We start from the raw sequence: 27,722 nt of genomic DNA on the forward strand, positions 1-27,722 counted from the left end.
ATAATGTACAGTATTTGAAAAATAATGTGTTTTTTGAACATTAAAGCATGTCAACATATTCTGTTACACCAAATACACAAAATAATGATCTTTAAAAAAGCATCATATGACCCCTTTAAGTAGCACAGCTGCACACAAGTCCTGTTGGTTCTAATTCTAAATACTCCTCTAATAAGTCCTTGATACAGGAAGGGGATGTAGCTCAGTGGTAGAGCGCATGCTTTGCATGTATGAGGCCCCGGGTTCAATCCCCGGCATCTCCAAGAATGTTTTTCTTTTATTTATCGCAATATATCATTAGACACTGTCATCATACACTATTTTTTTTATTAAAAAAAAAAAAAACATTTTTGAAAAAAGAACGGTATTCATAGATTTAAACCAGTCTTTGTCCAAACACGTCTCGTGTAGTTCTACGTATCCACGTCATACGTTCTTTCCTTGGCGACGGTAACCAGGGAGAAAGCTATGTTTACTAAAATGTCTGCAGCCTGACAACATGGCTATATCAAGAAATACGTCCGTATAAGTTAACTCCGCCGAATCTTTTATAAAAGTGAAGAATGCAGCTAAAGTATCTGAAGACTCTTCTAACTCCTCAGGTAAGTATATTTACCACGTTATTATTTAGCGACGTTAGCTAACTAACGTTAGCTCTTGGCAGTCCGCTATCTGTAGGCATGATAACGCTTCTTAGCTTAGCAACACTAGGATGCTTATGTATCCTGCCAGATTTCGGCTTATGCCTTTACGTTGTGCAAAGAAACAGTAGAAATCACATTCCGAATGTTATTTAAATCTCAGCAAGCGACATTGAACATGGTGTTGTCTGTATCTGTAATGTCTTTTCTTTAGGATGGAGCTGCGAAAGTCACCTGTATGGCTTGGGCTCCTAACAATGCAAAGTTTGCAGTGTGCACTATTGATAGAGTGGTTATATTGTATGATGAGCAGGGAGAGAAAAAAGACAGATTTACTACAAAGCCTGCAGACCCCAAAGTAAGTTATCAGTAAATTATTGAACTGAATATTAAATATTCAAAATATATGTTGTATTCTGCCAATGCTAAATGTAATTTCTTAGTACGTCAGGAAAAGATATTCCAGTATGAATATCAAAGCTATGACTTTGTCATTTGTTGCAGTATGGAAAGAAAACCTATGTGGTCAAGTCCATGGCATTTTCTCCTGATTCAACCAAGATAGCAGTGGCTCAAACAGACAACATCATATTTGTTTACAAAATTGGAGAGGAGTGGTAAGTACTTCAGAACGCTACTAGTAATTCTGGCTTAATTAATTATTTAATTAAGGCTGAGTCTTCAGCTTTTTCAAGTATCAAAATCTGCTGTGATCCATAAAACATAGGCTTCTATAAAGGACTGGGATAAATGTATTAGCGCATAAAATAAACTATATTTTATATAGTGTGTGTTAAGTGTTGATTTTTGTGTAATATGCATCCATATGCATGTACTGTATGATACTTTGCATATAACAAAATAAATGTGTACAATTTAGAACTGAATAAAAAGTTTATCATATTTAACATACTGCTAGTTGTATTTTGAGGTGAAAAGCTAAGCGATACATAACCAAAATTGTATTATTTTACATTTCTAATATGATGTTTTCTGTACCAGGGGAGATAAAAAGGTTATTTGCAACAAATTCATTCAAACAGTAAGTATTTTTATGATAAATACGTTAGGCAGCGTACGTATATACATTAGGCAGCATTGCCATATATTTTGTGCATTAACAGTTTTTATTCTCTAGAGTGCTGTAACATGTCTGGTTTGGACATCGGAGCATGCAATAATATTTGGACTAGCAGAGGGAAAAGTAAGTATGCTTTGCACCTTAAGCTGAATTTCCTATTTTGTAAATATTCACTTTTTTGTTTTTATGTCAAATGCAGGTTCGTCAAGCCAATACAAAAACAAGCAAGTCCTCCACAATTTATGGAACAGACTCTTATGTTGTCTCACTAACGACAAAGTATGTATTTAAAATCCTGACCCTATGATTCTTGCTTCTTTGTCCAAGCACCCTTTTCTGGTTTGCTTACTGTGTTATTTTAGCATTATTTATATACTATTACAGGATTTATTCATATTGTGAATGCGATTTTATTTTAATATTTTTTGTTTTAATTTTAGTTTAAAGTTTAGTAATTGTATTATATGCTTTTATCATTTTTATTTAAATTTTTTTAGATTTCTACATTACATTTGTATTATTTTTATATTTTTTATATAGCTTGAATTTATTTTTATTTAAGTTTTAGTCATTTCAGGATAAGACTGTTTATCTCCCTTGGGCCACTTTCCCAGTGTCTCAGGGAAGGGAATCCTCTCGGGTCATGCAGATGGAACGGTTGTTCGCTACTTTGTTGATGATGAAGGATCTGGGGAATCTCAGGTAAAGAGCTGCTTTATTATATTTAATTGTATTTATACCATAAAATATAATTCACATTTTATATATTCACATGCTTAAAAGACTGATTATTTAATATATATTTGCTCTGATTGTTGAAAGGGCAAACTGTTGACTCATGCATGCCCACCGTACGCCCTGGCATGGGGCACCAACAGCATAATTGTGGCGGGATGCGATAAGAAGATTGTGGCCTATGGAAAGGAGGGCCACGTGCTTCAGACATTTGACTACAGCAGAGATCGCTCCGAAAAGGAATTTACAGTGGCAGCATGTAGCCCCAGTGGCCAGTCCATAGTCGTAGGAAGCTATGACAGGTCAGAGAGTTGTTTCAACACACTAAAAAGAAAACAAAAATGTTTTGCCAATGTCATGATATATATCTTATGCTAAATTGTTTTTCGTTAGGCTGCGAGTTTTCAATTGGAGTCCTCGAAAAGGCGTCTGGGATGAAGCTTCTCCCAAAGAGATTCCAAACCTGTACACCATCACAGCTCTGTCCTGGAAGAAAGACGGCTCTCGGCTTTCTGTGGTCAGTCTGGGTGGCCAATTTTAGAAAGATTTCAGAACTTCAGAGATTTTCAGAACACCTTAATTCTGTTCATGTACTGAAACCTGTGCACACCAATCCTGCAAATATACTGAATCCCGCATATACAGTTCTGTCTCCAAGATGGTTATAATTTGGTAAGAAATGAGCGGGATAACAAAAACAAAAGAAACAGTGGCTCAATGATGTTGAGGTGCTGTTTTGCCACTTAGGACAGTTGAGGGGCTGTGGAGATGATGTGTAAATACATCTCTAAATTGCAGGGCACACTGTGTGGAGGAGTCGAGTTGTTTGACTGCTGTCTTCGGAGGAGTATTTACAAGAACAAATTTGAGATGACATACGTAGGACTAAGTCAAGTGAGCAATACTTGTAGATATTTAAAATGCAAATTTCCGTTCATTTCAGTAGTGACTCTTATTTTTAATCTTGTTTACAGCCTACAAACTGGATGTTCTGAAACTTTGTTTCTTAAACCCTCTCAGGTTATTGTGAAGAATTTGTCCACTGGCACACGAGTGGTGCTGAAATCTCAGTATGGTTATGAGATAGATGAGGTGAAAGTCATGGGGAAGGATCGATATCTTGTGGCTCACACCTCTGACACACTGCTGCTGGGTGACCTGGTGTTCAACAAACTAAGTGAGGTAGGATGTCTAGTTTGAACTTGTTTGATTATTTACAGTTGCTTTATTTCTTCTATATAGTTCTGTTAGAACGTTTTTTTACATTCAGTCTGTATTAAAGTCTCTGTTTAGATAAAACAGTCTGTATTTAATGTTTCTAAACCAGTTTTCTCATATTGTAACCGAGTCAATGCCTCCATCGGGTGGACCAAGGTTTAAAATGTCTAATTAAAAGTTCAAGGGCTGTCATGGTTCACTGTGTTAATCCATGTTTAATTGAGTTTCCAAAGTGCTCTTATGGGAGTTGGAAGAAAGTTCAGTGTGACAAACAGGATAATGGTGAAGGGCCTTGGCTGCGGTGTCTCTCTGCCTCTTCTTCTTTCTGTGTAATGTAGTGGAAAGCAAAAGTTGATGACTGTGTTGTACTTCAATAAACAACATCACTCTCCCATTACAGGTGGCGTGGCAGGGGTCTGGGGGAAATGAAAAGTTTTTCTTTGAAAATGAAACGGTACATTGTATTTTTTTATTGTATTATTGTGTGTTATTAAGATGCCTCAGTCGTTTATGAGAATGGTGCAAAGGGAAAACGACTGGTTTTAATGAATCATGCAGCCCTAGCTGATATAATTAAAGTCCTTGCTGTCTAATTGTAAATTGCTATATTTCTGGGTAGGTGTGCATGATTTTCAATGCTGGAGAGCTGGCGCTGGTGGAATATGGAAGCAATGAAATCCTGGGATCTGTTCGGACGGAGTTTATGAACCCACACCTTATCAGGTCTGCTATTTTGGAAACACTTTGGAACGCAAAAGCCAAGATAAAAGCAAAATGATTTACTTTTTTACTACTTTTGTTTTTTATAATCCTTCATTAAAAAATTAAAAAACCTTCTTTGCCTTGTAATGACTTTTCCTATGTAATGTTATAAATTATATGTTGGAAAAGGAATTACTCAAGCATGGATGTTCCAAAACTTCAAACAAGCAAGAAATTCTATAATATTAAATATTATACAAAAAAATTGTAATCTAATAATGTATATAGGATTTAGAATTTGATATATTTAATTTACTAATAATTACATTTAATAATAATTTACAAATATAGATACGATTAGGGCTCGTCCTGTTTTTATATGTTGCAACACTTAATGCATCACATAATTTTATAGTGAACAATATTTTTGTACAGATAACAGGCAAAGGTACATTACCCACAAAAGTCATGTCTAAAACTGGCCGCTAGATGGCGTAATTAACATTCGATTTCATATTAGTCCTGGTACTGTCATTCTGCTCTGAAAACTTCTATGCTGTTGATACATACAGCTGGCTCTTAGTGAGCAGACCTAGTCATCACAAATCAGCATTCATGTATAAAGCCTGTCAGGTGCTGTCAGAATGCAGTGCTTGGTTCCTCTTGATGGAGCACTGACAGGTCCCTCAGCACCCACAGGAAGTGTTTATTCCTCGGTTTGTGTGTTTGTGTTTGCAGTGTGCGTCTGAATGAGAGAAGGCAGAGGGGAGTGGAGGACAACAAAAAGTTGGCTTACCTCATTGACATCAAAACTATTGCCATTGGTAAGTTATTGCCCAGTACTTCCAACAGGGATATGATCTCTTAATTATTTACCAAAATGAAATAATTATAATACAGAATACAGTCAAATAACTTTAGAATGTTTTAAGATTTTGAGTGACCAAATTGTATCCAATTCAAATGTATTTTTATTGTGCTTTTCAGGTGGTAATTAGGGATGACATCATTTTATTTTAAAGCTAATCACATGTCTTCCTGCTCTGATAGCTCAGTTTTGCATGTCCCATGTGATTTAAGATTAATTTAGACATTTAGCCTATTGAGCGAATGCAAAAATGTGAATTATAGTCACAGTAGCTCATAAAGGAATCTCAGTCTGTTGTCATCAACAGCTTAATGAAACAATGTCATCGGTGGAATTAATTACATAATTGTCTGTTTCCGCTCTAAATGGGACACCTTCTCCATATGACCCGTTATTTGATTCCACAGAGAGAGGATCATTTGAGGGACAGTAGAAAGGTGTGTTGACGTTGAGTAGGTTCAGACGTTACCTTTCAATTAGATGGCGACCCTACTGTGTCATCGTCATGGCCCTCTCCTTCACCGGCTACCGCCAGCCATCTGCCACGGTTCTGACCACTTCCTGTGTTAATTAAGTCCTGGCATGCTCCCTCTGTCCTGCTTGCCTTGTTTCTTCTTCAGGTGGTGAAAATGAGAAACAACTTTCATCCAATTTATTTTCCTCTGACAGACAGCAGAGTGCTTTTCCCCCTCACTGATCCATGTGCTTAAAATCTGTTCAGAAAGTGCAAATTGGAAAGTGTTTTTCCTCTCCTTCTGCCCCCCTTGCCCTCCTCCATAAGTGATGCTTCCCATCAGAATGGTTATTTGTGAACAAAGAGCCAGAAAAGCAGGGAAACTTCACAGAACGTGATTCATGAAAGACTCATTGATTTGTTTTTGTTAGGGCACGTATGTTGGGGATCTGTATAAACGGCAGTGCCTCCGTTTTTGCTGCATGTCTTTGTGTACAAGTGTGTACGGTGACGTTCATGGCAGCCATCTCCAAATTTTTATCATTCTGTTTATTATAGAATTCTTTTTTGGATGGAAAATACTTCATCTGTTCTTTAAAAAACATTGTCTAAAAGCCTCATACTGTTTAAAAGTTTTAACTAGAATGCTTCATTTCTGGCCTTGGATCAACAGAAAAGAATCTGCATCTGGTATTTGGTGCATTCATCTCCCATAATCCTTTTCTCTTCCTGTTTTTCTCAGTGGACCTGGTGGGTGGGTATAATCTGGGCACTATAAGCCATGACTCCAAGATAGATTGGCTGGAGCTGAATGAAACGGGGCATAAACTGCTTTTTAGGGACAAGAAATTCAGGGTAAGGGTCGAACGTCGTTATTTAAGCTCTAATATCACTAATAAAATCAGAATGACTTGTCACTTCTGTCTTTTTCTCCACATTCAGCTCCACCTGTATGACATTGCGAGTAGCATGAAGAACACCATGCTGAGTTTCTGTCCTTATGTTCAGTGGGTACCGGGTAGTGATGTAGTTGTGGCCCAGAACAGAGGAAACCTGTGCGTTTGGTACACCATCGACAGCCCGGAGAGGGTCACAATGTTTCCCCTCAAGGTGAGCTGAAGTTAATAGTGATTTTATTTACGTGGCTTGTCTATGTTGTTTAAGCACCTGATTCACTAAAAGAACTATTCAAATTGGTTAAATACGCAAACAATTGCAAAGAATCGCACTACCACTACTTATTGTTTAAAATGAAGAAAATGTTTTGCTATACACAGCCGTTCAAAAGTTTTAGGTTGGTAAGATTTTTTTTTTTATGTTTTTGAGAGAAGTCTCATCCATGTTCACCCTATTTGCTCCTTATTGTTTCAGTTTCTTGTTTGAGTCCAGTGTGTTTAATCATTGCGACAGGGCGACATTGTAGATCTGGAGAGATCCAATGGCAAAACTGAAGTCATTGTGACTGAAGGGGTTAACTCTGTCTCCTACACTCTGGATGAAGGGCTGATTGAATTTGGCACAGCCATTGATGATGGTGACTATTACAGGTAAAAAAAAAAAAAACACCACAGCCACCTGCAATAACCATGGATTAGACCTCAATTATGCTTAGTTTTTTTAACTTGTGCTGCTTAAAATGGCATAATCACCCAAAAATGAAAATTGTGTCATTCTCATGGAACATAAGAAGAAGATAATTTGAGAAATTAAGAGTTTATTTTTTTTTGCTCATACAATAAAAGTAAGTGGCAACCAGAACAATTTGGTTACCAACATTTATGTTCTGCAAAACAAAGAAAGTCATGCAGGGTTGAAACGACATGATGTTGAAGCATGATGAGGGTGAGTAAATGATGACAGAATTTTCATTTTTAGGTGAACTATCCCTTTAAATTATGTAAGTATCCTTATTTATAGCTGGACTTGTGTGTATGTGTGTGTGCGCAGAGCTACAGCATTCCTAGAGACCCTGGAGATGTCGGCAGAGACAGAGGCCATGTGGAAAACTCTGAGTAAACTCTCCCTAGAGGCACAACAGCTCCACATTGCTGAGAGGTTAGACAAGCAAGACAGTCCACCCACCTCTATGACTCAGCTACTGCTGCGATGACTTCAGCATAGCTGTCCAGATCAAGTGTCTAACCTTGACAACTAGGAACCAGTATAACTGAATTTAAAAAATCTTGTAGTTTCTTTGAATTCCTTTACAAATCATCTCAGCATAATTTGTTTAAATTTAACTTCCTCTATTGAACTTTACAAAGGGCCGTCGTCCTAAGCTACAAGTGGGACAATTTTAAAGTTGCAAAAGTGACATAGGGTCATCTCATTCAATATTTGGATACTTGCAATTATAGGCAACAAATTTCTTACATGGCATTAAATGTGTTAAAGAAGCAGCATAGTACGCAGCAAAGATTTGCAGTGCAGTTGATTATGATATTTGCTAAATTCAAATAAATTAAACATTAAATAAATAATTTCATTTTTGTTGGGCCACCTTAACAAACCCAAGGAAGAATGTTCTGTGTATTGTTTACCAACACTCAAAGACAGCACAGATACTGGCAGACGTGTGCAAATAAACATTTACTTACAGCCCTTGTACTGGCAATAGAAAAACACCTTTCACATGATTGCATAAACACAATAATCTTACTGTCTTTCTTAACGATTCTTTCATTCTATTAATAGCATTGCTGCATTTATTTTTGCGCCTTTTATTTATTTTTTTAATTTGCTCTTAATATGTATCTAATTGGCACTACAGAAGAACTAAACAATTAAATATAAACACATAGAATCAGCAAAGTAACAATACATTCTTAAAGGGGTCATATTATAAATATGTAATATTCCTTGATCCTTTGAAATGAAAGTATTTACTGTAGGCACACTGTCCTCAAAATATCTTGCCCAAGAAGTTCAAAAATAATTGATTGATATAATTGATATATTAACACATGACAACCTATATGTAAATGTCACCAATGTGTCAAAAGGTAATTCTGGCTGTTATTGGGGCAGTTAAAAGCCATATTTGACATATTTGACTCTTTTCACAGGTGAAAATGCCATTTCCATAGAAATCTTAAAGGAATAGTTCACAAGTTCACAAGGTGTAGACAAGTTTGTTCATTGAGAAGAGATTTGGAAAAATTTAGCATTACATCACTTGCTCACCAATGGATCCTCTGCAGTGATTGGATGCTGTCAGAGAAAGGGTGGTCACATAAAACTGTTTTTGTATATTTTGTATAAAAAAAAAACTAAATTCAAATAAATTAAACATTAAATAAATAATTTCATTTTTGTTGGGCCACCTTAACAAACCCAAGGAAGAATGTTCTGTGTATTGTTTACCAACACTCAAAGACAGCACAGATACTGGCAGACGTGTGCAAATAAACATTTACTTACAGCCCTTGTACTGGCAATAGAAAAACACCTTTCACATGATTGCATAAACACAATAATCTTACTGTCTTTCTTAACGATTCTTTCATTCTATTAATAGCATTGCTGCATTTATTTTTGCGCCTTTTATTTATTTTTTTAATTTGCTCTTAATATGTATCTAATTGGCACTACAGAAGAACTAAACAATTAAATATAAACACATAGAATCAGCAAAGTAACAATACATTCTTAAAGGGGTCATATTATAAATATGTAATATTCCTTGATCCTTTGAAATGAAAGTATTTACTGTAGGCACACTGTCCTCAAAATATCTTGCCCAAGTATATTTTGTATAAAAAAAAAAAAAATAAATAAAAAAATATATATATAAACTGAATTGCATTATAAATTGACCTCGGGGAATAAAACAAAAAATGTATGATGCTTTAATATATTCTGAATTGTTCTGTAGGCAAAGACCCCAAAACTGTCTTAAAGACAGCAATATTTCCATTTAAGGAAAGAATTACATTTTGCATATAGCAGTGAATGTTTAATGCATGTTAGAAGCATTAGTCAAAAGAACCTTAAAGAAAGCTACTATTCTGGACAGCTGCTCTACGTGTTACATTTTAAATGCAGAAATGTGTCTCAGATAATTTTCTGCCTAAAGAAAAATGTGTGTAATCTGGTGCAAAAGAGCAAAACCCCTTCACCTGAGGGAGGATAAACGCTTTAGCACTAATCACCAATGGTCCTCTTAAAAAGGCATCCAGTCGCTTTAGGAGGCAGTGAGAATGTTTAGAGTTTTCCTTTTACTGTATAAGCATTTTTAAGAGGGTTTGAAGCTGGAATTTAAAATAGAGGGGCTTTAATAATGCAGGATTGGTATGTTATATATAGGCTTATCTGCATAAAGCATTCAGATAAAAAGTGGTCTGACCGTGAATGAGAATGCAAATGAAAGAATTGACTGGATACTCTTCCTGCTGCCCCTTTGCTTGTTGTCACTTTTAGACATGTTAGACATTTTTAAAAATGTTTTAGACATTTTAGACATGGCTGATGGTTGGGTTTTTCCGCAGGTGTTTTGCAGCCCTTGGGGATGTGTCCAAAGCCAGATTCCTAAATGAGACCAACAAAATTGCAGATGCAGTCTCAAAGGAATATGTATGTAGTGCACACGATTTTTTGGAAGGACAGACAGGTTCTGTAGCATCTCTAATAGTATGTCTGTTCACTTGTAGAATGTACATTTTTTGTTGTTGTACTTGTGCTTATGTGTTTTACAGTTCATTGTTAATATCCTCTCCTGTAGGGTGGTGATGGTACAGACCACTACCAGGTGAAAGCACGACTGGCCATGCTGGATAAGAACTTTAAACTTGCAGAGATGTATTACATGGAACAGGTAAAGAATAGTTTCTGATACCTACAACTATTAAATTGAAAAGAAAATAAATAAAACCATTTTTAAATTAGTAAACTAGTAAAATTTTAAAATTGTTTTAAAACTGTTCATTTAATTATTTAATTAAAAATGAAATGTTAAGTTACATTAAAATGAATAATTAAAAATAATTGTAAAATAATTATTATTGATTTTAAAGTTCATTTTGGGAAAAAAAAGCATTTGCCACTGCTTTTCTTTATCCATTTGCCAATTGAGTTCAAAAATGGCATTGGACAGTTCATACGTAGGAGCAACAGAGCTTAGATGGTTATATCTCGATTCCTGCAAGTAATATTGCTGTAACTCTGCAGAATGCAGTGGATGAAGTGATGGAAATGTACCAGGAGCTTCACATGTGGGATGAATGTATTGCAGTGGCAGAGGCAAAGGTAATATCTGTTTTTACATACAATATCATAAATATTCATATCCTCTAGTCCACATTTTTTGTTTTATTTAGCCTAAAACAGGGGTTCTCAACAGGTTTTGCCCAGATACATTGGAACTCAAGTAGTGATCCAACATGGAACCAGAATTGTTTGTTGAACACAAGTAAACAAAATGTCCGTAAAATCAATCATTGCAGTTTATTACTGTGTAACATTGCATTATTACCATGAACTGCAACAGTGTACAAAATTTGTCTGGATTCTGAATGTCTCTTGAATTTTGATGGTTTCATGCTGCCATCAGTCAATAATTCACAGCACAAAACATATTATAGACAGCACAAACCATGTTTATATTCATTTTGAGTGATTCCATTGTCTCGGTCATATTTTCATTTAACTTGTGTAGTTTTGTTTGTGGTTTTTGAAGATGAAGGCATATCACACAATTTATCCATGTTCCCACAATATTTTCACATCCCTTATAAAAGTTGCTAAGCCTTTTTATGTTACTTAACATCTTAACTAACTATGCAGAATTATATGGTTAGTTGCAATTTATATTATCTGCATTTAGCAGCTGTCTATGATCAGCTTTTTACTAATGTTAAATGTGTTTATCCCTTCAAGGGCCACCCAGAGTTGGACAATTTGAGACACAGTTACTATTCTTACCTAATGGAGACCAATCAGAATGAGAAAGCTGGTGAAGTAAAGGAGAATGAAGGAGACTTCACTGGTGCTGTTAACCTCTACCTGAAAGCAGGACTTCCTGCCAAAGCTGCTTGCCTGGCCATGAGCAGAGACGAGCTCTTATCAAGCCATGACATCATCAGCCGTATCACTGCTGCACTCATCAAAGGAGAGTTTTATGAGAGGGTGAGTTTGACCTGTGACGGAATGTGGCTTGACATAATGGCAACTGTTAAGTTCCATGCATTCATAACTTTGAAATGAGTTGCAGAACCACTCGCACAAGTCACTGCCATGGAATTGTTTTGCAGATTTGAAGGGAAATAGTTTTACCTCTAATTATTCATAATTATTCATAATAATTAAACTCAACAGGCAGGCGACCTGTTTGAAAGGACAAGAAATAATCAAAGAGCCTTGGAGTGCTACCGCAAGGGAAATGCTTTTAAGAAAGGTGAGTCTAGCTGGTAAGAACAATCAGAATAGGGTGTTACATTACAGTTGGAACAATAAGTCAGTGGTTGTAATGCAAAGCATCAGAGCTATAGATTCATTGCCTTCTTTGACATCTGCTGATTGCATTGTGCTTCCACAGCGGTGGATCTGGCTCGCGTTGCCTTTCCTGCAGAAGTTGTAAAGCTGGAGGAAGTGTGGGGTGACTACCTAGTGCAGCAGAAACAAATGGATGCCGCTATCAACCACTACATAGAAGCTGGGTGAGTTTCTAAAGTAACAATCCTCTAGAGATCAGAAATTGAAAAATTTCAATTTCATTTTTACTTCTGTTTAATTTTAATGGTGCGTATACACCACTGATCAAAAGTTTCATTTTATCCAGCAAGGATGCATTAAATTGTTCAAAAGTGACAGTAAAGACATTTATTATGTTACAAAAGATTTAACTAAATAAATGCTGTTTTTTAACGTTCTTTTGAACATTTATGTTACAGATGATTTCTATCTCAAATTCTTTTAAACTTTCTATTCATCAGAGTCCTGAAAATATATTACAGTTTCCACAAAAAAATAAGCAACAGCACAACTGTTTTCAACATTGATAATTATAATTAATGTTTATTGAGCACCAAATGAGCATATTAGATATTAGATTTCTGAAGGATCACACTGAAGGTGACACTGAATACTGGTTATAGCTATAGTTATGGCTGCTGAAAATTCACCTTTACCATCACAGAAATAAATTGCATTTTAAAATATATGATTTTTTTCTATAAAATATCTTAAACTAATATTTACCAATATTACTGCTTTTATATTTTTGATCAAATAACTGCAGCCTTTGTAAGCTTTAGAGACTTCTTTCAAAGGCATTAAAAACAGCTTACCGACCCCAAACTTTTGATGTTTAGTGTACACTTAATGTTTTAATGTAATGTTTTTATTTAATTTTGTTATACTTTTCATTCCTTATAAAACTTCAAATGTTCCTTCTTCTCCAATTTGTTTCATGTCACCTTTGAAACATTTCCCAGAGATGGCCGCACCATAATTTTGCTGTGACCATTCTGGTTTATTATTGGGTTTACCTGCCCTTAAACACGGCCAGGCACCATTTTATTTGTCCTTACCCAACTCTGTAATTTCCTCCCTGTTAAAGACGTTCCACCAAGGCCATAGAGGCAGCGATCGCAGCACGCCAGTGGAAGAAAGCATTGCACATACTGGAGCAACAGGAGGACAAGACTGCCGCCAAATATTACCTGAAAATAGCTCAGCACTATGCTTCTGTACAGGAGTTTGAGGTAAAAAGCATACATTCCATCTGTCAAATATTAACAAATGGACTCACATTCCTGAAAAATATGATCTTGTTTGAATCTGTGTTGGCTAATCTTGTTTCTCTGACCTACAGGTGGCAGAACGTCTATTTGTTAAGGGTGATCATACTAAAGATGCTATAGATATGTACACTCAGGCTGGGCTATGGGAGCAAGCTCATAAGGTCAGCGTCACATTATGCCTCTCTGCAAAGATACTGATAAATTATATATTCATTAATGATAACTGTATATTTTAGGGCCAGTATTTTTGTTTATGATTAAATGCTTTAGATCCCATTCAGTAGATTTACATTGAAAGAGAGAACTGAGACATGTATATAAAACTTGAGTTGGCCTCTTTTGACTTTGGCCAATAAGCAACCACCAAGAACACTCTAGCAATTGCATAGCAACATGCTAGCAAATCAGTGTGTAGTAGTAATTATAAATTGGATGGATGAAAGCTTCGAACACAACTGCAACTTGTTTTTATTTTGTTTCTTTATTACAATCATGAATAATTTACATTTAAATTATTACTAATCATCAGCAATTTACATTTGAATTATTACGTATAATTTTTCCCCCTCTCTTTTTCTCTCTCTGTCCGTCTCCGACACAGCTTGCTGTGAAGTGCATGTCACAAGAGGATGTGTCTGCCCTCTACATCAGCAGAGCACAAGAGTTAGAGAAAGAGGGGAAGTACAAAGAAGCCGAACGGTAAAAACATACACATACACATACACACACTGTTGTTTTTCTAATCTGACCTTTTTGGCTGGGTTAATTTATAATAATTAATAAATTCATTTCTTTTTTAAAGACAAAAACAAAATGTTTAACTCTGAATAGAATGTCAACATGTTTGAGATTTCAGTCACATTTCATACTGGAATTCATACTTTGCATTTCACATATTTGAAATGTACCTCTCTGTCTTTAGGCTTTTTACCACAGTAGATGAACCTGACTTGGCCATCACCATGTACAAGAAGAACAAAATGTATGACGATATGATCCGTTTAGTCGCTGTTCATCACAAAGACCTGCTGCAGGAAACACACATTCACCTGGCCAAGGTTCAAGAGAACATTTGGGCCATTCTTTTATTATTCCTATTCACATTTAGTTACGAAACACATTTGACCCAAGTCTCTTTCGGTGCAGTTTTGTCTTGTTATTGCTCAGTAGATCCTTCACATGGTCTGAGTGCTGTGTGCTGTGTTTGTAACAGGAGCTAGAGGCTGAATCCAGGTTTCAGGAAGCGGAGTATCATTACCTAGAGGGTCAAGACTGGAAAGCCGCTGTGAACATGTACAGAGTCAATGATATGTGGGAGGAAGCTTATCGGGTGTGTGTGCACACTACATGGCCTTATACAGTATAATACTTGAGTTGATATAATGTAGAATGTAGAGAGTTTTAAACATTTATAGTTCCTCTGCATGTCTTTGCAACAGATAGCGAAGACCCATGGAGGAGCCAGTGCCCATAAGCAAGTGGCCTATCTGTGGGCAAAAAGTCTTGGAGGAGAGGCGGCAGTTAAACTGCTCAACAAGTTTGGCTTTTTGGAAACCGCCATTGACTTTGCAGCTGATAACTTGTAAGTCTCTGCTAAGTCAGTGTTAGGACTTAATAGTGGTTTTCAGTCCTTTGATTTCTAGTCTTTTCAGGTATAATTAGTGCATACAGATAACAATTAACCAATGCATATAGTCAAACTGGCCTATATTTACCATATAATGAAACACTCTTTGTTTTTTTTAGCACATTTGACTTTGCATTTGAGTTGGCCCGACTCGCAATGAAACCGAAGATTCCTGATATTCATCTTAAAAATGCCATGTTCCTTGAGGACCAGGTATAACTAACTGGGGAGAAATTATTCTTTTTTTCTACACAGTTAACGCCTGTGAATGCGAAATAGACAAAGACAACTAAAATGGTCCACTTTCAAGGTCGGGGCTGTGAATGCAAATTATACTGGGGTCTTTTCACTTTTCGTGTCTGATTTGGTCTTTATAATGCAGACTTTAGTGTGAAGATTAAATGTTTATTGCTTTGTAAGTTATTTTTTCTGTAGGTTTATTTCAATTCATATAATAAACATAAACACAAATAATAATTATAAATAAAATAATGTTTTATATAACAATATAGTTTTATAAAATAACAAATATAAATAAATTGGCAAAAATTTGTTGGTAAAAATATGTCAATCACCAGCCATTGTATCTAGTGGGCAAAAAAATTAAATTAAATTTCCCACTCTGACTGCAGAAATGTGTAATCAAAGTAGTCTTGCAGAATGCTAAAGCTATGACATTTTGAAAATATTGTTGTATTAAAGTTTTTTATTATGACATATTACTCTACACTTACTCTAAGACATGCCCGCACAGAGTTTTTATTCTTATTATTAATACCCAGACCCAGAGTTTATTATTCTCGTTATTAATGATCACATGGTGCACAGCATAATTGTAATTTTTAACTTTTAAGGGCAAATTCAATGAGGCTGAGACTGAGTTCATCAAGGCCGGGAAGCCCAAGGAGGCTGTGCTAATGTGAGTGAGCTTTTATATCACACTGTCCTACCCCAGTACACACACAGACCATTCTATAGGGGGGATTGCATCGCTTCAGTATTTTTGTGTGCATAGATTACTGATAGATTTTCTGCACTTTCTCACATTACAAGCAATGAGTAGCTGGAAGCAGGTGGCACAGGTATTGAGAGTGTTTGATTTGTAGATCTCATGGAGGAGTGGTATGCTGGCAGCTAAAGATGATCTCATGACTCCCAAGAAATCATATTGCTAATGATCTAAAAAGTTGTTATTTTTCTTTTAAATATAAATATAACAAAAATTTCTGAGGCTTACTGTATGCTTAAAAAAATGAAGTAAGAAAAATAATTGCTTATTTTTCTATCCTAATATTACCTTTTATCCCATGCAAGTTAATTTATCTAGTTTTGAGGATGTTCATATATTTTTGCACTGGAAACAAGACATGACACAAAAATACTCTTAACTGAGCTTTGCAGTGATGAAAAAAGGGAATAATAATATTTTTCTACACTTTGTTCAATTATTATTTGGATTTGCGTAATGGTTTTCAGTATCTTTAATCCAGCTGACTTCATGATTTATTATGTGGTCATTGTATATACATTGTATCATAGTATCAATTTCTAAAAATGATATTTAAAATATGGGTGACAGTGTGTCTATTTCTATTGTAGGCACGTCCATAACAAGGACTGGAGTAATGCCCAGAGGGTGGCAGAGGCTCATGATCCGGAAAGTGTGGCAGACATTCTAGTGAGCCAGGCCAAGTTCTGTTTTGACCAGAAGGAATTCCAAAAAGCGGAGGCCTTCCTGCTCAGGGCCCAAAGGCCTGAACTAGCTATTAAATACTACAAAGTAAGAGTCCTCAATCCTTAAAACACAATCTGTACATAGACAGTAAAACAAGTCTTCTTCATTGTAGAATATCATGGATTTGATGCCCTTTAAAGATAACCATGCTGTAGTAAACATCACCAAATAGCACAGAGATTGAAACTTTATGAACATTTTTAAGAAAAATCAGGGCAGCTACTTTCTGTAGTTTCAGTTTTACAGAAACAGAACAGTTCACACAAAAGTGTAATTTGCTCACACTCATGTTGTTCCGAATCCCATATGATTTAGGTCAAACATAAAAGGAGACGTTTTATAATTCATTTCAATTACCTTTTTTTTTTTTTGTAAAACTCTAAAACCCTCCCAAAGTTCAATTCATTGTTCACAATCACTGGGAAAAAAAACATAATTAATTGAACTGAATTAGCATGTTACATTTTAAATGAATAAAAAAAATAAAAAAAATAAATCATGACAGGAGTAGAGCCAACACCAATAAATGTTTAAAATAACTTTAAATTACTTTAAAATGACAAAAGACAAAATTGATCACACTTATATTTTCATAAATTGTTAGTTTGAATATTATAAAAAAAGCTTTGTATGAGCAAATGTAAGATTTCTTATTATTAGCTAATTATGAATATTAAGTTATGCAGGCTTTGAAGAACCATATTTTCTTATCCAGGATGCTGGCATGTGGACTGATGCAATGCGGATCTGTAAAGACTATTTGCCCAGCAAGCTGAGCGTCCTTCAAAAGGAATATGAAAGCGAGGGCAACTGGTAAAAGAACTCTCTTTTAACTCCACTACTGTCTGTTTCTTTTTTTCCTGCTTTTACTTTCATATGTCTCATTTGCTGTATCAGAAAACCCTCCCTTGTTTATTGTTCTTCAGAAACTAGGGCTCTGCAGTTGTGCAGAAAAACTAGCAGCTCTGAACTACATTTGGATCCTCTTTTCGTTGCTTGGCTTTCCTCCTTTATTAGAACATGGCAGATTTTTACCCTAAATTAAATCCATAATGAGCAGCTCATTAATGCGCAGACACGCAGCAAATCCGTCTCCACTGATAATTTTCCTATTTTTAATGACTTGTGGGAAAACATCAAAGGCTTCTTCGCTGTCTTCCCTGGGAAGAAAAGGAGAAACATTTTGCATAGTCAGTTCAAGGCCCACTCAGCAGTAATATAGGCTTCTTGTATCATTAACCTATTTTCAATCAAGAGTCTGAACTTTCTTGGCATGTTGTCCTTATAAATTGACTCTGCTGGTCACTTTATGATCCCAAAGGTGTTTTTTTCTTTCCAAAGGCAGAGGTGTAGGATGTGTGTCCTTTCAGCCATGTGGCTTTATTTTGCCTGTCTATTGCGCTGAGCCTTACGTACAGCAGTATGAAGCAGAAAGTGGCTGAGTGCTTGCCTTCACAGCTGTGAAATTCAGTTAACTTTTTAAGCCATCATTTCTAAACACGGTACTGGATATTTTAAAGCTGGAGGTTTTTCATGTAGCTTTCACGGTCATTAACCACCAAGCCGTCTCAGGATTTGAAGTACAGAAGTCTGAAGACCTTTAATAAATAAGGGTTTCAAGTCTTTATTCAAAACTCTCACAGTAAAATGAACTGCAAACTATTTAGCCAGCACTAATAAAACGATAGTACTTACTGTAAAAGCAGTGAGTGTTTTTCTTCCCATGAGTACTACGACATCACTAGTGACAGAAGGAAAGTAGGAAATGGTAAACATGTCTTACAAGTCTATGAGAAATAAACATACTGTATATGTGTGTGTTTACAGGGGTGTGGAAGGTATGGTTGAGCAAGCTCAGGAGTGGGAACAGACAGGCGAGTATGCCAGAGCCGTCGACTGCTATCTGAAAGTGAAAGACTCATCTAACATGGACTTGCTGATGAAGTGTTGGATGAAGGTAAAGTCCAGACTCAGAGCCACCTGGCTGCAGTCACCATGTCCTCTAACTTCATAAAGAGCACTATTTCCTAGTAAATTCTTTTTATAATATTTTCAATCTGTTTAAATTCATTATTTTAGCAGTGTGTCAGCAAGTATGATTTAAGTTCGACAAACTTTCACATGCAAAATCCAGTCAATTTTAATAGAAATTCCATGCATCCGGGAATTTTGCATTATATATATATATATAGAGAGAGAGAGAGAGAGAGAATATTATTATAGAATTTTATTGTTATTATTTTTATTAGAAACCTAGACAATACAATTATATTTTAAAATTATAGATTAAGTTATATTTATTTTTGCATAATCATAAAGTTTTGGTTATTTTAACAAAGATGTCTCTTTGACAGAGGTTCACATATGTTCACATTACCCTGTGAATTTAAGACTAGACATTGCATTTTCATCTGCATCTCTTAAATTTCTACTGATTAATCTTTTTTTTCCCATTGAAGTCAGAGTATGTTGAGTGTTTAAATTTATTATTTCACTTGAAGGTCTTGCAAAAATAAATTTTCATCCAATCGGCAGAGATGGAATACTGTTTGCAGTATATTAGACAAAGGACATTTTTTTTTAAATGCTTGTGTTGAAGATTCTAAATTGTGAAAAAGAAGACAGTGATCTTTCGACCTAGATTAACTACAAACCCGACTTTTGTTTGTGTACATCCATTAGAGAGCTACTCTTTTTTTTTTAAATGCTTGTGTTGAAGATTCTAAATTGTGAAAAAGAAGACTGATCTTTCGACCTAGATTAACTACAAACCCGACTTTTGTTTGTGTACATCCATTAGAGAGCTACTCTGTTAACATTAAATATCTGAACATGAAAAATGTTTTTATGCACCTAAAGTGCTTAATTTTTTGTTGTTGCATTTACAGTTTTTACAAAGGTTTTTTCATCTTTTCATGTCCTTCAGGCAGCAGAATTGGCCATTAAATTTTTATCCCATGACAAGGCTGTGGAAGTCAGTCAGGTCGTCGGGCCACGCCTGATTCAGCTCAGAAAGTACAGCGAGGTATGTTTCTTTTATTTTTTCAGGTATAGAATCACATTCAGTATATAAAACTCTCCATTTGACATTTGTTTTTTATTTTCCTCACAGATGCAATTCTGTGCACAAATACTGAGAAATCCCCCCAAAATACAAGCTTTTTATTCTTTCAAAGCATTGTGTTTTGAGAGTGGCACACCAAGAGGAAATAGTGCTTTCAGTGTGTTTGTGTGCCCATGTGTGCGTCCTCGAGCCATGGACCGATTGAGATACAAAATGTTTTGTTTTTTTTCAGGCTGCTGAGCTCTACCTCAACCTGGACCTCATTAAGAATGCCATAGACGCATTCATTGAGGGAGAAGAATGGAACAAAGCTAAAAGAGTGGCCAAGGAGCTCGATCCAAGGTGAGCCCTTAGCAGACTGGTCGCCCCTAACAACGCTACAGCCAACAATGTGAGAGGGAGGCAGTGAAATCAATCTCTCGCTGTCAGAAAAATCACTCAGTGCAACAAATGCAGTGCACGACAACACGAGGCCGAAGGGGTGCAGATGGCCTTCGCAGTTTCTCTCTGACTGTCTTTTATTTACGGCCAGAAAAATAGGTTTAGGAATCAAGTCTAAATGTTTTCCAGTTCTGCATGAGGTGTATTCTTAAAGGGGTCATATGATGCGATTTCAAGTTTTCCTTTCTTTTTGGAGTGTTACAAGCTGTTCGTGAATAGATAAGATCCCTAAAGTTGCAAAGACTAAAGTCTCAAACCCAAAGAGATATTCTTTATAAAAGTTAAGACTGGTCCACACCCTCCTAAAACGCCTTTGACTGGTAAAGAATAAATATTTATGTCTTATTGAAAATATCGTGACGTCACTCTATAAGAGTTTGCCATTATTGAGGTTTTGTGACATTTCCTCTCTTCACAGGCTGGAGGAATATGTGGACAAACGCTACAAAGAGCACCTGAAAAATCAAGGCAAAGTTGACTCTGTAAGTTCACCTTATCAAATGAATTTGTCTTTTTTTCCTCTTTTATTAATAGAGATATTTCAGAGAGGACTTCAAATGATGGGTCAAGGTTTGGCTGCTTAGCCTTGGCCAGTTAGCCTGGTGGTAGATGCTGGAACTACATCATAATGGATGCAAAAATCTTAGCATTAAATGTAGAAAAAAAATGATTGCAGCATTGCTACACTATTGAGAATAGGCAACTGAGCTATATTTATTTTTATTAAACCAAAAAACATATATTTTTATTTCATATTTTCATATTATTTATTTTAATAACTTACATTTATTCATGTACTGCAAGCTGAATATAAATCTGAATATATCGTTATATTGTAGTAATTTTTTGCCAATGGCTGATTTTATTTTGGAGGACTCCTAAAAGCATGAAATTGACTTATTTTTTCCCCGCCTGCTGCTTTTGACATCACAACTCAGGATAGTTGTCATTGAGTTAAATGAGAATGCTAGCAGATAGCTTTCTCCAGGTATTGTAGACCTCCTTGGGTGAGCGAAAAGGGAACAGGATTGTTAATTGAACTTGTGTCGCCCACGTGAGCAGCTTGGCTAAAAATGTCAGGGATCTACTAGCTGTCAGAATCTGTTCAAACAAAATAAATCTATTTCCTAGCAATACAAGTTGAGGTTAAAGAATGCATTAAATGAGCATAACATAATACCGCAGACTGCAGCTCTCCTGCTCTGGTACTTTTTTCAGTTATTGTTGGGAGGAGAGAAAAATGGAGACGATTGGATTTATTCAATTTAGAATAACAGATATGAGTCACCAAATTGATGTGAGTGCTTGCCTCTCATTGCAATGCTTCACTGGCAGTTTGGTTACAATCACGGAATGATGCAGGTCAGGGCATTTTATTGAAAAGAAACACAATGTTATGGAGAAAACTAGTTTAATGTACACTTACATAATAAAATTTAGCCAGTCAAGAATGTGCTATATCATATATTATGTTGTGTGTGAATGAGAAGAAACATGTTGTTGTTTTTTCATCTTTTTGACTGTACATTATGGCAGTAGGCCATGAAAAGCTGTTTTAAAGGCTTATTATTATTATTATTATTATTATTAATGATAATACTAATAATAATTACAGTCATTGTTATGATTTAATGTTGTTAATGTTTATTAGCAAATTATTCATACATTTTAATTCATTTTAATTATTAGTAGTTTTAAAAATAATTAGTAGTATTATTTTAAATGCTAGTTTGTCCTAATAGTTTTCCATAGTTTTATCAGTATTCAATTAAATCATTCAATCATTCTTCTTCTTATTATTATTATTAATTGTCACGGTCATTTATTATATTTATAAATATAATTAACATGGTTTATTTTGATATTATTAATATTCATATATTTTATACTTTTAATTATACTCATATAATAATAATTTATATTAATTTATATTTTAAATATATTATTAAGGATCATATAAAAGACAATTGTTAATAATAATAATTAGCATAGTTGTTTTTTATATTATTAATATTATTAACATTTGTAGGGTTATTAGTAATAATTTTAATCGTATTACATTTCAATTTGTTCTAATAGCTTTCCTTTATTTTCAATCAGTTGGTTGGAGTAGATGTGGTGGCTGCCCTTGACATGTACGCTGAGAGAGGACAGTGGGAGAAATGTATTGACACAGCCTCAAAACAGGTGCCAATTCATGTGTCCCCCCCCCAGACATGTCCGTGTGGAAACAGGGCAACATTTTGACAGAGTATCTGCCTTATCCTTCTCCAACAGAATTTTAAGGTCCTGCACAAGTACATCGCTCTGTATGCCACTCACCTGATCAAAGATGGTGAGGCAGAGAAAGTACTCAACCTTTACACCCAGCATGGCGTGCCAGCTTATTCACAGGTACGTGGACTCATGTCTGCATAATAAATCAAACTCTTTTATTTTACGAAAGAAACCCAAATCATACATGATACATCTCCTTCAAGCATAGGGACTTTTGGATTTCATCAGAAACATCTTCCCTTCCTTATTGTAGAACTTCAACATCTACAAGCGGATGTTCCTGGAGCTAGTGAGCCTAAGGGACCGGGATTGTGCGGAAGCTTATCAGATGTGGGCCGATCTGAGGGACATCCTTCTACTGCTGGTGAGCTCTGGTTTACTATGGTGGCTTACACTTTGGAAGTTATTTAGTCAGTATTGATTCTATATTCAAGTAGGAAATAGTGAATCTTACAGTATCTCTGTGCCGTGCAGTGTGAAAACCTGACCAAGTCTTCAGAAGCTAATTCTCCAGCCCATGAAGAGTTTGAGCAGATGCTGCTGGTTGCTCACTATTACGCCACCCGCTCTGCAGCCAAAGGCATTGACCAGCTGGTGTGTATATACTTCACAGCAGATATGCAAGCGGTATTGCATATGCATTTTGATATTACATAAACCCTTTTATTCACTACCATTCAAAAGTTTTGGGGTCAGTAACCTTTTTGAAATATATTAACATTTTTATTCAGCAAGGATGCATTAAATTGATCAAAAGTGACAGTAAATACATTTATAATGTTACAAAATATTTCTATTTCAAATAAATGGTGTTCTTTTAAACTTTCTATTCATCAAATACATACATACATACATTTTTTAAAATAAATGAAAAAATGTCATGGTTTCCACAAAACTACTAAGCAACACCAAATTTCTTGAGCAGCAAATCAGCATACTAGAATGATTTCTGAAGGATCATGTGACTCTGAAGACCGAAGTAATGGTTGTTGAAAATTCAGCTTTTCAATCACAGGAAAAATTACACTTTAAAATATGTTAAAATAGAAAGCTGTTACTTTAAATTGTAATATTATTTCACAATATTACTATTTTTACTCTATTTTTGATCAAATAATTCTCTAATCTTAATGACCCCCAACTTTTGAATAATAGTGTGAAATTACAGACAATGTTCACTACTGCAAATATCTCTGGTCTTATAGCCCATCATCAGTTCTTGTTATTCTAGAAAAATATTTTTTTTTCATAATCTTTCATCAATATATAGCATAAACTTTTTTGCTGATGTAAAAATGGCTGTAAGTTGAGGAAAAATATTAACCAATAATATCAATGCCTATTAAAGGAACACTCCACTATTTTTGAAAATAGGCTCATTTTCGTGTGACCACCTGCTTGCACAGGGAGCGTGTCTTCTGTTGGAAGTTACCTAGCTGGGGACTATTTTCAGGCGCTGCGTAATATCATTGCGCCTGCATAGCTGCAGCTAAAAGTGCTACCGCCAGACCCGGAGATCGGCTGAATGGATTCGAAAACGGTAAAACTCAGCTGTTTAACTCTAGGGGAGTTGGAAAATGAGCCTATTTTCAAAAATAGTGGAGTGTTCCTTTAAGCCCTGTCCCACATTATTTCCCGCTGAAGTTTAGAATTTTCATTTAGAAAAATGTTAAAAGTGTTGTCAGTGATGTTGTCTTTCAAATGTGTAATGTCCATGTCACCAAACATAATTGGAAAAATAATGCACAGTCCCCTGGTTAGATAGTCCAGCCCCAATGTCATGCCTTCGGTTAAGCCAATGTTGACTTGGCATAATAAACTGGGACAGGAGAGTGTATTTTAACATCCAAAAAAATTACACACTTCACCTTTATGTTACCTGTGTCACTGTAATCTTGCATATGTGTTTACTTTTCTACAGAGTTCTGTGGCGGCCAAGTTGTCCATCTCTCTCCTGAGGCACACCGAGCTCATTCCAGCTGACAAGGCCTTTTATGAGGCCGGCCTGGCAGCCAAGGTGAACTCACAGTGAGCCCAGCTCCAAACACACACACTCACATAGCTGCTTCAACCATTCATGTGGGACAGAGAACAGGATGGCAGCTAAGAGCTCTGGGAAATTTACTTAATTCTCCTCTGTTTGCTTCAGTAAGATCTCACAGCACATGTGAATAATTTGATTCGCAAAGCAGTTCAAGTTGCCTCGCATTGTGAAGACGAAGCGCGATGTGTCCTCTTTCTGGAGTTTTTAAAAATATATATTTCTTAAACTTTTCATTTTTAATTTGAGCTGCTTCAGTTCTGCGTGTCACTGATGAATATTTCTCATGCAGGCTGTGGAATGGGAGAACATGGCTTTTATCTTTCTTAACCGCTTCTTGGATCTGGCTGATGTAAGTAAAGACTTTTGTTGGTGTGTGCAGTCTAATGAGTATCTTTCAAATGAAACAAACTTAAACATTACAAATCACTTGAAAAGACAGCTGTCTTGCTGCTTCACTGCCCAGTTATTCATTGAATGTACAGACTTTACAGAGTCAGAGGTTTGGGGTCATGAAGATTTTTTTAAGAAATATTTTATTTAGTAAATATGGATCAAATTGATCAAAAGTGACAGTAAAAACATTTATATTGTTAAAAATATATATTTCAAATAAATGTTGTTCTTTTGAACTTTATATTTATCAAAGAATCCTTAAAAAAAAACTTTCTGGAGAAAAAAAAATAAAATTAAGCAGCACAACTGTTTTCACCTTTGATGTTAATAAGTAATGTTTCCTGAGCAGCAAATCATATCAGAATGATTTTTGAAGGTCATGTGACACTAAAGACTAGAGTAATGGCTGCAGAAATTCAGCTTTGCCATCACATGAATAAATTATATTAAAATATATTAAAATAGAAAACAGTTGTTTTAAATCGTAATAATATTTCACAACATTACTGTTTTTATTGCATTTTGATCAAATAATTGCAGCCTTGGTGAGCATAAGAGACTTCTTTAAAAAACATTACAAACATCTTAGCGACCCCAAACTTTTGAATGGTATTGTACCTCCTAAGGAAACTGGTTTCAGACAGACTTCCAAGACACCATAATGTCATGTCTAATGATCTAAAACTAATTTATGTGAGCTTTAAACATAACCAAAGTGGATATTTATAACAACAGTGCTGATTTCAGAGTGGAAATGAAATGGAATGGACAAAATTAACATTTATAAATTAATTTACTGCTTTCAACTACTCCTTCAAATGCTATTTTTTTGTACCTTTTTTAATAACATTCTTTAAACTACCTCATTTCAGCAATTGTTCTAAATTTACAGGGCATAGATGAGGGCACACTGGATGCTTTAGATCACACAGACTTCCAGGATACCGATATCCCATTTGAGGTCCCTGTACCTTCAAAGCTACATGTCACCGTAAGCCTTTGCCACAAACACTGCACAGGTGCTTGTGTATTTTTTTTATTTATTTATTTTTACACTTTGAGTAAACTCTTCCCATTGGCTGTGGTTCAGGTGGAGAAGAGGGAGGAGATTAGGGAATGGGTTTTGACTGTGTCCATGGACCAGCGGGTGGAGCAGGTGCTGCCGAAGGATGAGAGAGGCACGTACGAAGCTTCCCTAGTGGCAGTCGGCTCTGGCATCCGGTCCCTGCCTTGCGTCATCACAGGTGAGGCAATCTGCACAAAAGACAGTCTGGTGTGATGGTCGGAGTTGAAGCAATGTTTCCTTTAAATTGCTTGTGAACTGGCTCTTTTAAAGAGACAGTTCACCCAAAAATGAGAATTCTGTCATTTACTCATCCTCATGCCGTTCCAAACCTGAATGACTTTATTTCTTTTATGGAGCACAAAAGAAGATATTTTTTGATATTTTTTTTTTTCATGTTTTTTGTCCATGTATTGACCGTCAGTGGGGTCCAGTGTTGTTTTGGACTCCATTAACTTTCATTGTACAAAAACAGCTGAAACATTCTTCAAAATATCTCCTTTTGTGTTATCAGAGAAGAACGAAAGTTTTGAGGATAAGTAAGTGATGACCGAATTTTATTTTGGGTGAGCTGTCCCCTTCAAGTGTGTAATTATAAAACACAAAACTTTCTTTATTTTTCTTCTTTTTGTCTGGAACACAGGTTACCCTGTCCTGCGCAATAAAATTGAGTTCAAAAGACCAGGGATGGCAGCAAATAAAGATGACTGGAATAAATTCTTGATGGCTACAAAGGTACAAGTTAGTCATTGTTACCTCTGAGCTTTCACAATTAGTCTTCAATCACACCGCAATCGTTTGATTTATAATTAATTTGCTCTCTTGATCAAAAGTTAACACTCAGGACTGAATTTACTAGAGTGTGTTTTGTTGAAGTAAATGTAAATGCTCTCTTTCGATGTATTTCATCATCGTTTTTTATCCTTGTTGGTGCATTTGCAGTTTTCGCATTACTTCACAGTTTGTCCCATCCATCCTGCCTGGGGTCGCTTTGATCATGATTGCTTGTTTTTGTTTCACCCTTTAGACCACTCACAGTCCAGAATGTCAGGATGTGCTGAAATTTATCACACAGTGGTGCGGAGGTCTCCCGTCAGCTGGATATTCCTTCCACTAAGATCGGGGAAGGTGCACAATATCTATTTCTCTATCTGTCGTCATCCTGATCTTCACTTCTTCGCATTCACCTCCCAGCTGTTCTGCTTGAACATTTAACAAGCCTTTTTCATTCTCTTTTCCAAAAGCAATGTTCACTTCTCGGTCATCATTCCCTGGCCATTTTTTAATAGCTGAAGTATCATAAGGCCAGTGCCTGAAGGTCATTTAATGTGTGTGTTAAATATGCTTGACTGCAGAAAGCCTTTGAATATATCTTCATTTGAATATAATATGTAACTATAATACATATTCCACTAGTTCATATGAGTTGGATATTTTGATATTTAAACACTAAATAAAAAAAATAAAATAAAGATTGTCAGTGTTCTCGTGGACATTTGTATGAGGATATTTGAAATGAATAATCAGCTGAAATAAAAATCAGATATTATGTCCATATTTTATGAATCAGAATTATTGTTGAACTGGTAGGTGTGATAACATTTCTGAGATTTCTGAAGGCAATGTGCATCATATTTTGA

At 35.6% G+C, this 27,722-nt stretch overlaps 1 protein-coding gene and 1 non-coding gene across 2 annotated transcripts; both read left to right on the forward strand.

Annotated features, from left to right (window-relative positions):
• Positions 1-191: 191 nt before the first annotated feature.
• trnaa-ugc (transfer RNA alanine (anticodon UGC)) lies at positions 192-263 on the forward strand. The gene has a single exon. It is a non-coding gene; the product is annotated as a tRNA-Ala (tRNA).
• A 200-nt stretch (positions 264-463) lies between these two features.
• LOC107716708 (intraflagellar transport protein 172 homolog) lies at positions 464-27,659 on the forward strand. The gene is made up of 48 exons (XM_016523232.1): positions 464-602; positions 856-999; positions 1,146-1,258; positions 1,644-1,683; positions 1,780-1,845; positions 1,922-2,001; positions 2,337-2,424; positions 2,545-2,759; positions 2,851-2,974; positions 3,256-3,351; positions 3,478-3,639; positions 4,076-4,129; positions 4,295-4,398; positions 5,116-5,201; positions 6,442-6,554; positions 6,642-6,809; positions 7,110-7,246; positions 7,647-7,754; positions 10,187-10,271; positions 10,420-10,512; positions 10,866-10,943; positions 11,574-11,822; positions 12,012-12,090; positions 12,232-12,352; positions 13,255-13,399; positions 13,510-13,599; positions 14,040-14,137; positions 14,361-14,496; positions 14,652-14,768; positions 14,878-15,020; positions 15,185-15,278; positions 15,920-15,984; positions 16,665-16,845; positions 17,516-17,613; positions 18,628-18,757; positions 19,727-19,825; positions 20,097-20,206; positions 20,724-20,787; positions 22,406-22,492; positions 22,583-22,699; positions 22,836-22,946; positions 23,057-23,176; positions 24,504-24,599; positions 24,916-24,975; positions 25,912-26,010; positions 26,110-26,263; positions 26,726-26,817; positions 27,110-27,659. The coding sequence occupies exons 1-48, from the start codon at positions 564-566 to the stop codon at positions 27,197-27,199; spliced, it is 5,238 nt and encodes a 1,745-aa protein (XP_016378718.1). The 5' UTR covers positions 464-563; the 3' UTR covers positions 27,200-27,659.
• Positions 27,660-27,722: the final 63 nt, after the last annotated feature.

The sequence above is a fragment of the Sinocyclocheilus rhinocerous genome, unplaced genomic scaffold (genome assembly GCF_001515625.1).
Source record: "Sinocyclocheilus rhinocerous isolate Xijiao unplaced genomic scaffold, SAMN03320098_v1.1 scaffold1874, whole genome shotgun sequence".
NCBI lineage: Eukaryota > Metazoa > Chordata > Actinopteri > Cypriniformes > Cyprinidae > Sinocyclocheilus > Sinocyclocheilus rhinocerous.

Excerpts from the sequence above, each read along its gene's own strand:
- LOC107716708 (XM_016523232.1), top strand. The coding sequence starts at position 564 with ATGCAGCTAAAGTATCTGAAGACTCTTCTAACTCCTCAG. Across the intron at positions 2,425-2,544 it reads AAGGATCTGGGGAATCTCAG|GGCAAACTGTTGACTCATGC; the intron begins GTAAAGAGCTGC and ends GATTGTTGAAAG. Across the intron at positions 5,202-6,441 it reads CATCAAAACTATTGCCATTG|TGGACCTGGTGGGTGGGTAT; the intron begins GTAAGTTATTGC and ends TGTTTTTCTCAG.